Source organism: Phycomyces blakesleeanus (genome assembly GCF_001638985.1).
Source record: "Phycomyces blakesleeanus NRRL 1555(-) unplaced genomic scaffold PHYBLscaffold_5, whole genome shotgun sequence".
In the NCBI taxonomy this organism is placed as follows: domain Eukaryota; kingdom Fungi; phylum Mucoromycota; class Mucoromycetes; order Mucorales; family Phycomycetaceae; genus Phycomyces; species Phycomyces blakesleeanus.
Window position 1 is genome coordinate 1,811,302 of NW_017265138.1, and position 13,906 is coordinate 1,825,207.

General features: G+C 33.0%; 6 protein-coding genes across 6 annotated transcripts; 2 read left to right on the top strand and 4 right to left on the bottom strand.

Annotated features, from left to right (window-relative positions):
* Window positions 1-663: 663 nt before the first annotated feature.
* Window positions 664-2,542, bottom strand: PHYBLDRAFT_142551 (hypothetical protein; the record flags this gene model as incomplete). Its single annotated transcript, XM_018430832.1, has 3 exons — window positions 664-1,038; window positions 1,090-1,400; window positions 2,494-2,542. 3 exons carry the CDS (start codon window positions 2,540-2,542, stop codon window positions 664-666), a joined length of 735 nt encoding a protein of 244 aa, XP_018295078.1.
* Window positions 2,543-3,134: 592 nt separating this feature from the next.
* On the bottom strand, window positions 3,135-4,075 carry PHYBLDRAFT_68152 (hypothetical protein; the record flags this gene model as incomplete). The annotated part of the gene is made up of 5 exons (XM_018441895.1): window positions 3,135-3,265; window positions 3,301-3,358; window positions 3,592-3,607; window positions 3,677-3,839; window positions 4,033-4,075. The coding sequence occupies 5 exons, from the start codon at window positions 4,073-4,075 to the stop codon at window positions 3,135-3,137; spliced, it is 411 nt and encodes a 136-aa protein (XP_018295079.1).
* A 565-nt stretch (window positions 4,076-4,640) lies between these two features.
* Window positions 4,641-5,108, top strand: PHYBLDRAFT_101129 (hypothetical protein; the record flags this gene model as incomplete). The annotated part of the gene is made up of 1 exon (XM_018427625.1): window positions 4,641-5,108. A coding segment is annotated over one exon (468 nt), but the record flags the coding sequence as incomplete, so codon positions are not given.
* Window positions 5,109-5,785: 677 nt separating this feature from the next.
* On the bottom strand, window positions 5,786-7,306 carry PHYBLDRAFT_177105 (hypothetical protein; the record flags this gene model as incomplete). The annotated part of the gene is made up of 4 exons (XM_018437853.1): window positions 5,786-6,419; window positions 6,519-6,592; window positions 6,794-7,105; window positions 7,159-7,306. The coding sequence occupies 4 exons, from the start codon at window positions 7,304-7,306 to the stop codon at window positions 6,045-6,047; spliced, it is 909 nt and encodes a 302-aa protein (XP_018295081.1). The 3' UTR covers window positions 5,786-6,044.
* A 368-nt stretch (window positions 7,307-7,674) lies between these two features.
* Window positions 7,675-9,641, bottom strand: PHYBLDRAFT_165534 (hypothetical protein; the record flags this gene model as incomplete). Its single annotated transcript, XM_018435254.1, has 7 exons — window positions 7,675-7,691; window positions 7,881-7,977; window positions 8,009-8,025; window positions 8,438-8,523; window positions 8,753-8,817; window positions 9,002-9,026; window positions 9,598-9,641. The coding sequence occupies 7 exons, from the start codon at window positions 9,639-9,641 to the stop codon at window positions 7,675-7,677; spliced, it is 351 nt and encodes a 116-aa protein (XP_018295082.1).
* Window positions 9,642-11,141: 1,500 nt separating this feature from the next.
* PHYBLDRAFT_165535 (hypothetical protein) lies at window positions 11,142-12,413 on the top strand (the record flags this gene model as incomplete). Its single annotated transcript, XM_018435255.1, has 5 exons — window positions 11,142-11,272; window positions 11,338-11,533; window positions 11,809-11,890; window positions 12,061-12,127; window positions 12,407-12,413. The coding sequence occupies 5 exons, from the start codon at window positions 11,142-11,144 to the stop codon at window positions 12,411-12,413; spliced, it is 483 nt and encodes a 160-aa protein (XP_018295083.1).
* Window positions 12,414-13,906: the final 1,493 nt, after the last annotated feature.

Here is a 13,906-nt window from a genome sequence, read left to right on the forward strand (position 1 = left end):
TAATAAACGAAGCATGTTGACATTTAGTACCATATGGTGAATTACTACGTTCAAGTTTATCATTTATTTTTTGATTTTCTTTATTACTTTTTTGGATATTACAGTCGACCATTACTCCAGATAAATCGATATTAAAGTACAGGTAGTATATCTTGTTCTAATATTAAGCTATCTTCTTCATTCGTTTCCATAAGTTCAAAAGAATATAACAATTCATGCCCATTTTCATATGTTACTTTTAATGGCGCAGTTTTTCCAACACATAAAGAATGGGGGGTTTTTTTTGGCAAACAAGAGCTGTCCTTTAACTTTGATGATTGAAGATTTTATTGTATTTGTAAAAAAAAATTAAATTGAGGCAGAAAATTTGTGCTCCCGTGTCGACTAGTCCTTGCGGTTTATGTTCATTCTGTAAGACGATAGGTGTATACAATGAGAACGGATTCATTTCATCCTTTTGTTTATTAATATTGTTTGACTTACCGAAAGAAGCATTTTCGAGCGTTTGTGTTATACGGTCCATTGGCTGTATGGTACTGATGGATTTGATGAGTTTGTTTTTTTGCGGCAAAATACTGCTGACAAGTGTGCTTATGTTGCCACGGTTTGTTGCAGTACCTGCAGGCCTTAGCGGTCGACTTATGCTTTTGCAGAATTTTGCACTCACTCAATGTATGTGTGTTGTTGAACTTGTGCTGAACACAAAAGCACTTGCCAATCTTTTAAGTCTTCTATGCCAACTTTCTTACTGGTCCCTCTAACCCAATATGGGTTGCTCTTCTTGTGGCTGGTTGATACACCGTTTGTCAACAAGAGGACTTGTTCGATCGTTTGCGGCATTTCTGTGTGTCTAGCAAACCACGCAAGCTTTATATTGGTGCAAAGGTCGGGGTACAAACTACTCATGAATATCATGGCGTCAACGAAAACGCCAATCGGGCCATCTTCTCTGCAAGCTTTTTGGAATCGCATGCCGTAGTCAAGGATGCTCTCGTTGGGTCCCATGGTCATAGTGAGCATACGGGATCCCATTTCGAGCTGGCGATCGAACGAATCAATTTTTTTTTGTGCTCACTTCACTTCATTGACCTCTGCCCATGAGAGGTCCTTGCCTTGGAGATTTGTCTCATACCAGGGATCGTGGTCATGATCAAATGCCATGGGAGGCCAAATCTTCCAGGAAGAGTCAATGGTGCTCTTGCCTGCAGTGAGTACCTTTTTCATGGTGGATAGGAAATGGCCGACTGATTCGAAGACGGGTTCCTTTGAGTGGTGGATGGTCTGGCCGAGGACTTGGAATTTTGGGATGTCTTTGAACAATAGAGATACGCCTTCTTGGTTGTTATTGGCTTCTTGAAAGATAGTATCGCGTTCGCTGTATTGGATCCAGTTTTCTTTTTCTTTTCAGTTGTGTTATTTTGATACATATTTGCCTGGATGTTGTAAGTGCCCGGGTGGCGTAGATGTTTCGTTGTCTGCTCATTCAGACAGACTATTAAAGCGCAGAGTTTGATTTCTTGGATGTTGATTAGTCGGGATAGTTTCTTTGACACCTTGTCCTGTAGAGGGTTTTTAATGTGTTCCGAGGTAAGGGGTTCAAGATGGATGGATATGGTTGGAGAAATATGGCACGGTTTGAAGGCTAGGTATATAATTCACTTTTAAAAAATGAAGCATTTCCACAGAAAATAGTTGCGGAAGATAATGAAAATAAAATAAAGTTTGAGATGTGTGATAAAAGGCAAGTCGAGTAAAGTGAGACTTTGTATAGTTTAATTTTCAACAAGAAATAATAAGAAATTCTTGTATCATTGAAGAAGCTGTTTTTTCAACTTTTTATATTGTCCGCAATTATTAAAGGAAGAGTATTGGCTCTTTGGTATTAATTGGTCTTTGTTGGTGGTGTTTCAGATTAAGGACTGTCTTCAGACGTGCTCTTTTTCCAAGTCAGGCTATACATGATTCAAATCATGCAAGAACAATAGCCTGCTCTTTATAATTGCACGTTTTGTAATTAAAGAAAAATTCTTACAATTGAATGTTTTACTAATAGTATCGTATCTTGCTTTCATATATTCCAGGTGCTTAATAACCTATTGCTTTAATTAAGAAAAAAAAAGCTAAATAGATGAAACCAATATAATGCGAAAGTATAGTATAATCCAGACCATAAATACTGTTCAAGCTATCCAATAAGCAAAAGACTAACATGTATATATATATTTTAAAGAAGTATAAGTGGTCAAAATTAAATAATTAAATATTATCTTTTTTTTTATAATGCTTTTAAGAGGTGGATATAACTGTTGGTCATAATTCTGTGCCTGGTAGTCTAGAAAACATTATAATCAAGAGATCCACTGGTCCTATCTTACAATCTAGTGTTGAAACAACATTGAATTATTGTGAATTTTTCTGTAATGATATATAGATATAAATACATACATGCTTGGTAGATTTGGCTAGTCTAGAGTCCAACTTTATCAAACATACGTTTAAACGAATTATAAGACGAGTTGATGTCAGAAACATTTATATGCATTTCTGTATTTATTTATTTTTTGAAGAAAACGCACACAAACAGCATGTATCTTAATTTTAAATATTGGTTTGTACTAATTCAACTATAAGCTAACTAAATGTATCACTGCTGTTTATTTGTCTATTTGTACTTTGATTAAAATTCCACAGTGTTAATATAGCTGTTTAACGGAAAGATAGGCAGATAGCAAAAAAAGGGGGATTCTATATGCAAAGACTTATGTTTATTGCTGTTTTTTTGTTTGTTCTGTAAAGTATTGAATTCCATATGATTATTAAAGCAAAAATAATAATAAGAAAATGTTATTGGCAAATTGATATTGTAATATATCACAACAGCCATATGAAGCATTGGAGGATAATAGGTTAGCTAATGATCACAAATACAGAGTGATCACAATAGAGGCAACACTAATGATATTAACCCATTGTGTACATACATGAGTACATGCACAAAGGTATAGTTATATATAAGAGACAGAAAGCATAGTGATTGATCCCTGAAGGAATATGAATTGTACATATTGATGCATTAAACCTAGGATTAGGAATTGAGACCAAAGGTAGCTTTATTAGGTGAATGTTTTTTTTTTCTAATTATCTATATAATTAAAATAGGTTACAGAATCAAATTCCTTCCTCACAGTAGTAGCAAACACCATTTTCTTTACTTGAACTTTTGATTTTGATTTTGATCGGATAATCGACAAAAACGCAAATACTTCTATATAGATATGTGTGTATGCTTAATGCTTATACCTGTGTGTGGATTTGCATGCGCCTTTGCATTTGCATTTGCATTTGCATTTGCATGTATCTATCTATATATTTTATATATTTTTGGAATTATTCTTTCTTTTTCTCATTTCTTCTAATCTCATCTTTTCTCCTTTCACTCCCCTTATTTTCATATTAACTGTGCGTCTTTTTATTGTTATCTTTGGAAGAGAACAGACGTATGCACACCAGGAAGAGATCGTCGAAATGCTTGTTCAAAAACCGTATAATATTGGTTCAATAAAAGTTTACAAGCACAGAGAAAAAATGCACCTTTTCTCCTTGAACACTAAGCTAAGCCAAAGTAAAACGTTATTTATTTATTTATTTATTTATTTAGGATTATTGATATACATACCTAACAAAGAAACTGTGCTCTGTGATTTTATAACAAACCAGATTATCATATGACTTTAGCTTGGTCAAACATCGATTTACAAAATAAAGCCATCTAACAATAATAATAATAGTAAGATCTATAGGAATTTTACACTGAGCCACCAACAATAAGCCCCGATGAGCTTATTATTTATATTCAATTTTAATAATAAAAAAACAATTATCTACCCTGAAATCCTAATACAACCAAGTAAAATTGTACCTGTATTATAATTGATTTGATTTTTGATATTCTTTCTTTCTTTCTTTCTTCTTCTTCTTTTTCTTTATTAATATGGTCAGATATTAGCCTATGATATACTCCCCTTTCTTTACTCTCTCTCTTTGATACCTCTTTATCAAAGAACCAATTATACATAAGAATGAAAATGAATCTAATATAACCGGAGCCACAGCCGAGAGAGAGAGAGAGAAAAAAAAGAGGTTAAGCAAAGTAGTTGTACCATACGAGACGGAGCGTTTATCATTTGTCGGATATAGTGCTATGTCATCAATTGAATTGAATTGAATTGTGTGTGTATATTTTCCTTTATATCACAAATCTTTATTATTGTTATTGTTCGTGTAATTTATATTTATCGATTTATGTAAGGCGATTCTAGTTATTAGTCTCCTTTGTTTGCATTTCTTTCCTTTTTGTTATAATAGACATTATTTAGCTATCTAAATAAAGAGAAAAATAAGAACATTATTTTCTTTCACTCCCCCCTTTTTGTTTTGTTTTGTTTTTTCTAATAAAAGAAAATACACGGATTCATAGAATACCAAAGATGTCTACTATCCTATCAACCGTTCGTTCCCGTTCAAAGACTATACTATCAGAAATCAAGGCATCAACTACAGCCACAAGCAGTCATGACTTCTTTATCACATACTCCAGAAACCTCAATGTGTGGCCCAACAAAGCCAACGCTGCATGTAACATTCTTGTCCTAGACTCCTCTTTTAATCCCCCCACACTCGCTCATCGTGCCCTACTGACGGAATCATTGGCCAGCTTTCCAAAAGACTATTTCGATGCAAGCATTGTTCTGTTCTCTACACGTAACGTGGACAAACAATTGACAGGGGCCTCTGTATTACAACGAGCCCAGATGATGGAAATTATGGCCCGACAGTTTGGTGACACCACCAACTCTATAAATACATCTACCAAAGCACTTGAGAATATCGCAGTTGCATTGACACCACACGGCAGATTTATAGACAAGTCTATTCATATCCAAACCTTTTTCAAACACCAGTTCGATGCCAACGTAACAATCAAGCTCTATTTCATAATGGGCTTTGATACTATCACACGCTTCCTGGATCCGGTCTACTATCCCGAAGGCCGCGACACAGCTCTGGAGCCATTTTTCCGCCACTCGCATCTGATCTGTGCAGATCGCCCAGGATCCGGTAATGATAATGCAGAGGTATTTTGGTCAGAGAGGCAAAAGGAAGAAGAGGGGTTAGGGACAGGGACAGGGACAGAGGCAGTGTCGTGTCCGTACAACACAAAAAAGATTACCAGAATCAAACTCGAAAATCGTGTGTCATGTCTGTCCAGCACACTAGCAAGAAATAAAATCAAACAGAGTTACTCTACCAAAGACACGACAGGTCTAGAAGAAATATTGGACAAGGATATCATTCAATTCATCTATTATGAAGACCTGTACAAGGGGGGATGTTAATAAATAAGTAAATAAACAAACAAATAAATAAATAAATAACAAAAGAGACACTTTTTTTTGGAGTTTTGGTTTTACGTATATGTATAGCTACAATATATATCGTTCAGGCATGAACTTATTCTCGACCACTTGGAATTCAAGTATATTGTATCCCTTGCCTTAAAAAGAACAACTTATTCATCATGTAGTATGTGCAGTATATGTAGGTGTAGTAGGTGTAGTATGTATAACGTATAGTGAGCAAGTGTGTGTATAAGCTAAAAATATAAGGTTACACACATAATTTGTGCACACATCATACAACCTCCTTGAACCTCCTGAATGATAACAATAGTAATAACAATAGTAAGAAAGAGGAAGAAGACGAAGACGAAGAAGAAGAGGTGGAAGAGGTAGCAAAAAAAACAAATACTCGCCTATTTGGTCATTTATTTTTTGTATTTTTAATGTATAGAATAGAATTTATGAGGATATTTGAATAAACAAGATTAGCATGAATGAATGATATATGAACAGCTACACACACGCAAACGGAGAGAGAGAGAGAGAGAGAGAGAGAGAGAGAGAGATAGGTAGAGATAGGTAGAGGGAACATGAAGGGAAATAAAGAAAGAACGAATAAAAGAAAGAGAGAAAGAGATTGTATTTCTAGAGCAACATCTTGGTCTTTAGACGTTCCGCGGCTGCTTGTTGCTCTTTAAGAGCCTTCTCCTTTGCGTTGTAAGTCGTTCGGTAAAAATTGACAAAGAGTAAGAGGTAGGCTGTTAGTAGGCCGCTTCCAAAGATGGCCGCAGTCTCAGTGCCGGTGCAAGTTCCTGAGGTGGGAAGAATTCCTCTGAAGAAGACATAGGCAAAGTGGGAATAGGCAAGTCCGCCGATAACTAAGAGGTCGATGATAAACTGGGAGATCTGCATGGTTGTGAGATGTTTCTTCCACCAGATCTTGACTCCAGTTGTTGTGAGGTAGTAGTAGTAGTACATCACTACATGTACACACAGGTTCAGGCAGATGGGAACACAAGACTATTAAACCAAAAAATAAAATAGAATAGAAATCGATCAGTCAGTCAGACAGACATTTAATTCCTTCTAACTTAAGCTTAGTAGACCTTTTATACTTACAACTGGAGTCTTTGCTGTGAGCTGAGAATAGCACAACGCCATGGTCATACTGTGGTGGAAGTAATGCAGGAATTCTATTGAGATACAGAAATTAGATGGTGTTCTTTACCTACCCTACCCTACTGTACTATACTGTATCTTCATATACTCCATTCTACATTCTTATACTCTTCCATTTTCTTCTTCTTTCTATTGCTCATTTTACCCCCTTTCTTTTTCTTTCTTTTTTTTATTGTTTCAAAAATGAAATGGAAAATAAAAGACATATAGCTTACCAAGCTTCTTTTTCTTAATAACCAAAAATACGGTGTCCAATAGCTCCCAATATTTGATAAGATAGTTGATATAATACAAGATTTCAACCTCGGTTGTGAAGGCCTTGGAGTTACAGACCGTATAGTGGAAGCCATGGCGGATCATCTTTGGCAAGACTTGTTCGACAATGAGGGCAAGAAGAGCACCAGAGACGATTGTGATCAGAATGTTGTGGATCTGGAAGGCCAATTTGCACTTCAATGGCTCAGAATTCCGCATGATGTACCGTCCACCAAAGATAACACCATAGTATGTGAGACAGCTCACGACAACTATACAGATTGCTTAGTTACGAATCAGTCCTAATGATTTCTTATATGGTTACCTTCTGTTAGGGTTGAAAGAGGAGTTACTCCATCCACAAAGGCAAATTTGGTAGCCGGTGTTCCCAGGACAGCAGTGTACAACGCGTCAAAATACTTGAAGAGGTAGATGCCAAATGGCCGGTCAATGCTAAAGTGGACCACAGACATTGTTTGCTTATTGGTTTGCTTTTTTTGTTGCTGTTGCTGTTGATGTTGTTGATGTTGATGATGATGATGTTGTTGTTGTTGTTGGTGGTGGTGGTGGTGGTATTGTTGGTATTGTTGGTAAGTTTGTTATTCTTCTATTGCTACTGATACTGCTACTGATACTGATACTGATACTGATATTGATAGTGCCCTTTAACCCTTCTGCTGCTATTGTCGTTGTTTTTATATGAATTATATAGATTTTATAAAAGAAGATGATATTGATGTGCGTTTCTAGAGAATGAATAGAACAGAAAGGTAGAATCAAAAAAAGCTAAAAGAGCTGCTTTTATTCGACAGTTCTTCGGGTTTGAAGAACCATCGGCTTTTCAAAGAAGGACTACTACTATTATTATTATTATTATTTATATATAAAAGAACAAAACTGTGTTACATGTGCTCCGTGCTTTGTACTCGCTCCTTAATCCTAAAATAATTCCAAGTACTGAACCTTTTTTTTCTCTCTTTTTATTTGAAATATTATTTTAAAGAAAACATCTCCAAGGAAACCAAAAAAAAAAAAACAGATTCTTACTGCCTTTGCCCATGTATATGTCCATCCCTACACCTCTTGCTGTACCTGTGCCTGTGCCTGTACCTGTGCCTGTGCCTGTTCCTGTGCCTGTGCTTATCTATTAATTTGCCTGTTCTTTTCTATTTTACCCTGAATAAGCTGTAGCCTTGAGTTCAAAAGATAAATAAATAAATAATAATAATTAAAGAAAAAAAAACAGTGCGAGTTCCTTAGTATTGTTATTATTATTATTATTAGTATTATTATTATTACACAGTATATTGTTTTTATTTTGTTTGGTCGTGAGTGATAAAGCCCTGGATAAGCAGTTGATGTTTCAAGCGATAACTTCGAGTTTACCCCTTGATTCAGTAGATCGATGCAGTGTATTGACACTTGGGAATTCAGAATTAAATAATCACCGATTGTACTCAGCAATTGATTTTATATATATATATATATATATAGTTGGATATATTTGTGGGTGTATGAGTGGGTGGCGTCACAATAATAATCCTACATATTACTAAATATCATCGGGTTAATAGAGAAATCCATACATTTACATACACATTTACATACACATTTACGCAAAGTGAGAGAACGATTGATAGCAGCAAGCATTTCCAAGATCTGTATTATTGTATTTGTCATCGCAAACTGGCTACTTATATTTTGCATTAAGTGATTTGTATTATTTGTATTATGTTTTATAAATTCAATAAATAAATAAATAAATAAATAAAAATCAAAATAATACCCCTTTTTTATTTGTTGTTGTTTGTATATTTGTATGTACATATATAAAATTTTATATATATTTATATATACATTTTTATGGTCTATCTATTTTCTATCTAATGTGTACGCCAAAGTTGGTTATATGGACTTACAAGCCACTGATCCAGCCAAACAGGTAAGCGATTTTCCAATGGATAGACAAATATAACGCCTCTTTCTTAATAAATAAATAAATAAATAAATAATAGTAAGAATAGGAATAGATAGCTACTTTATAGCATTTTTATAATAAGAAATATTATATGATATAATTGGATCTATTTCAAGGTAGCAATAGATTTGTATTATATCAATAGCATACATTCTTTGCATACATTTGTACCAATTTAAATCAAATTTACACATGATACACGTTGCTTTCCGAGCCTTGTTAGAAATAGATATATACACACACAGATAAAAGTAGTTGTGCAGTATGCAGATATACATACATATAAATTCGTATGTTAATATTGATACTGATGGTTCTTTATAAGAGTGGATTTCAAAAGTGCTTTATTCACATAGGAAGCTCAACGTATATATTGTATCCGAATGCTTCTTTTGTTAGTTGGATTATGACAAGGTTCGTCAATGATTATCATTCAAGTTAGAGATATAATTGTGTACATGTATACTGTAGCGATCTTAGTATTTTCTAAATAATCACAACAAACTGCGCATTACTTGTTCAGAATAAGCCAATCAAGCAATCGATTTGTACCACTCTTTATAAGAATATCCTACAAATGAATATGCTTTATATAACATATCCAACAAAATGCAACATAGTATAAGCAATATACTTCAACTTAATAAAATATCAATCAATTTATATCCTTTTATATATATATATATATACCATTCTCTTTTGTTCTTTTGTTCTTTTGTTCTTTCTTTCCCTAAACAAATCAGCAAATTGATAAATAAGTTTTATTTGATTTTGGACTTGGCTTACTTTGGACTTGGCTTGGTAGGAGTACAACACCGTACAATCTCCATCTAGAAAGAAAAGGTTTTTTTTTTGGTAGAATAATACAGCCGGTTCATCTTACCGAAACCAAAAAAAAAATAAAAAAAATACTAATGAATCTATAGATAGACAGACGAAAATCATATCCAAATATATATATATATTGATCAACTACATTAACAATTTTAACCTTTGTTTTATATATACATATCTGTGTATACCTTTTATTAAATAAGATCAATATAATGGTTCAAAGAGACACGCCCACAAAAGCACACATACATACATACATATATACATACATAAACACCCCTAAGAAATAATAAAACTACATAATTATCTATATGTTTATCTATTGGGTTAAATGAATAGATTGGTCTTTTTTTTTTTTTTTTTAAGAAAAAGAGCTACATGTTTCCCACATGTAATCAATTATAGTATTATAAAGCAAGGTAAGGTAAGACAAGGCATGGTAAAGCATGGTAAAGCATGGATAGGACAAAAACATAACAAAACATAGTACAGTAGAGTACAGTAGGACAGAGCAGGGCATAAACTAAAACAACAAATTGTACTTGTACTTGTACTTGTACTTATACTTGTACTTGAATTTGTACTTTAAAATAAAATAAATAAAAAGTACAATACTACCTTGAACTATTATATTGTACATTCACACTAAACCATTTGTATAAAATAAATTTATACCGTTGTGAAGCCTTACACATACATTGCATATCGACTCTCTTTTTATTATTTTTGTTATTTAAGATCCATGTTTGTAACCTTTGTTTAACAACCCAACACACAAATTAAATACAAAAAATCGTTTTTATAAGAAAAGACAAGTCTTCTTCTTATTCTTTTGGACAATACACAAAATCAGTGTCTGCAACAATGTCAAGCATGTTCTGAGCACCAAGACACCATAGAAAATGATTACTAACGAAAACTAAATAATAATAATCTTGGAATTTCACAGGCAACTTTGTTTTTTTTTTTTTTTTTTTTACAAATCGATAAAGAGGCGGAATGAATGACAGATGCATATAATTATGTGTGTATATTAGTTTAATCAATGTTCATTGATCGGAAGCCACAGCTTTTCAAGTAACACCAACCTCAACAAGTCACTCTATATAATATTATTAGTTTTATTTGGCTTATAGGGAGCTGTGACAGGCTCAGATTTATCAAGATTCTTTGAATGAATTGAACAACCTTGTCAGCCACCACACCAGACAAAGAAACAAAACATCTTTTAAAGTCCACGAGAGATTAACCACATCAGAGCTACTTCGCCCAACACCCATACCGAATACAATGTTGATAACTCTGAATAGAGTGATGTAACACCGTCTAATGTGGTCTTGGAGCCAAAGTCGTCTCTTATTGATCTCTCCAATTAATTGTAGAAACTCAGTATATTGTCAACCGATCAGTTCTAAAGAGAGTAGCTAATTACTGCCTACAAGCGTATAAGAAATACAATGTAAACCGAGTTATCTTGATTACATGCGTCGGTTACTATGGATAGTTTTGTTTCTCAACGTACAACGGCTAGTCGTTTCCATGGAAACCATGTTTATCACTCAGATCCATGGGCTGCAGATTGTCTTATGATTTCCAGAGAAGGTCTTGGTAAATGCAACATCGGAACGTCTTTAGACCAATTTTTATTATACTTGGATTATGTCTCTCTATCTTTTTTTTTAATACATACAGTGTTTTGTTCATTATGAATGCTTCTTTTCTTGATGACCAAATGATACAACAATTATACTCTCTGGTTTTGAGTAACGAGGAAAAGCAGTACAATAATATTGTATTACCATTACCATTACCATCGCCATTACTCGAAACTCAAAATCAAGAGTACGAGACCTTATTATCAATTGCAAATATAGTTGGACCATCGAATGTATTGATCCAAGCTATACATGACGCCAAAGCTCGAAATGAAGAGCTTTTTTTCTTTTTCTTTTAAAAATAATAATAAACAATGTTGGTGAAACAAAAGACAGATGATGTGGTTATAGGTTTCCTAGTCGCGCTTTTATTCTCATACTGTAATAAAAAAAAATCTATATACCATTCATTGAATACCCGTTGATGGGCAAAGTCTTTATCTCAGCAATTCTTCATTTCTTCAATTTCAATTTTAATTTCAATTTCAATTTTAATTTATTTATTTAGGATATTCCACATTACTGGTTTGATATAAGAACTCTTTTCTTGGTGTTCTATCCAATTCTAAAACCAAACTTGATATTTGAAAGTCTAAAGGGAGAAAGAGAAATATTAGTAGAGCCAATTCTGACTGTTTGACAAAGAAGGTTTTGACATTTGGTACTTTCAAAGTTATCGCATCAAATCTAGAGAAACTATGCTAAAAAATCAATTCAATTAATTCGATTCAATTACTATCTTCTTCTTTCTCTCAACCAGATTTTTATGCATTTATAGCGGGTTCAACACTGACGATAAACCTTGAAGATATTGGGTTATGTTGCCAGTAAGTTTATTATTCTTTATGGTAAAGTATCTAATACTTGATTAAGCCCTGATATGGCTACTGCTAACAATTCTATTGGTGTTTCTTTTTATTTATTTTTGCAAAAAAAAAAAATGTCCATTTATATTTTGGCTATTTCCTCTCATTACTGCTACCCCAACAAGTACAATTCACAACCTTTGTGTGTTTTTTTGCTGTAAAGTATGTTGAACATGATTAATATCCTTTGCCTTTTCTTCTTTGTTTCTTTTCTGCTTATATATATATATATATATATAGGTACTGATATATTTAATAACCGAATGTTGTACCCGTCGACCACAAAACTAAATAAAACTAAATAAGATATATAGAGTACAATTAGCAGTCCAGGATCTACGTTGAGTAGTTAAAGGTATATGAGATGAAGGTGGGAATAAATTAAAAACAGATTTATTTATTTTTTGGTTCCTCAAGAATTCTTCATTTGTCTTGGTTAAATGATCGAATCTGATTAGAGAAAATAGAAAACAAATGGATTTCAAATAAGTTAGAATGAATGAAACAAAATAGTAAAGCGTATCAGATCCAAGATAATAATAATAATAATAATAATAATCTACCATATCTCATCTAAAAATTCAATCAATATTTATATATTTATATATATATATATATATATAAATCTCCCATTGACAATTTTTTTTATATACTTAAATTACATATTTGATGTGCCAAACCAAAAGAATAATAGTAAGAATAATGATAAGAATAATGCTAAGGATAATAGGTCTTTAGTGTGCATGTTTAGTAACGTTGTCTAATCAGATCGGGTAAATATACTTCCTATATTAAAAGGAAATTTTAAGCTTGGCTAAACGAGTTATTCTATATAGTGAGAGAGTGAGTAAGTATAGAGAATTAACAGGTTAATATGATATGAATGAAAGAGTGATTTATAATAATTGGTGACATTGATTTGAATAATGGCTGATTTGACCAAATATCAAATACACATGCATATTTTATATACAAAAAAAAAGCCATGTATAGACCCGAATCAGATAAAATAAGTTTAACAATTTATACAATCACACAAAGGTAATATAAATATATAGGATGTCGAATAGAGGTCGAGACTATGTGCATTGTGTGCATTGTGTTTACTCTTTTTTTTTCTCGGAGTTAATTGGTTGGTTACAATGAGAGACTCTGTGCTGGGAAAGACAAGACCGGAGCAAGAAAGTCCTTTCTTTTTTTTTTTCGCTTACTTTTGGTACACAAAAGTCGAGGAGAGGAGGGAGAAATTGGGGGTGTCCGCAGAACAAATGGAAGCCAACAATTAAAAAAAAAATGAATAGAAAAACGGAAAGATCCATGACTGTAACTCAATCGGAATTTTTGAAAATAATTCGAAAAATAATAGTAAAAAAGTGGCTAGAAACCTTTTGTTTCTTTTTGTTCAAGACACTACCATTAATTAATGCTTAATAATTATATTGTTTATACCAAAATATTATACAAAGGAGAATGGTCCTTGATAGACATTTAAAAGCCACTACTACCAATAATACATAAAGACAGGTTATTATCTTAATACATGTTCTATTCTGTTCTATATGTAATTATTTCCAATAAAAATAAAAAATAAAAGACAAGGTGACAGTAACCCTGTTGTTGGACGGAGCTAATTATTCTTTATTTTTATTTTTATTTTATACAGGTAGATAATTTATATTGATTCCAGGATAGGACGATAATTAACTAATTTGGACAATTGCAAGAAAATATAAGATTGTT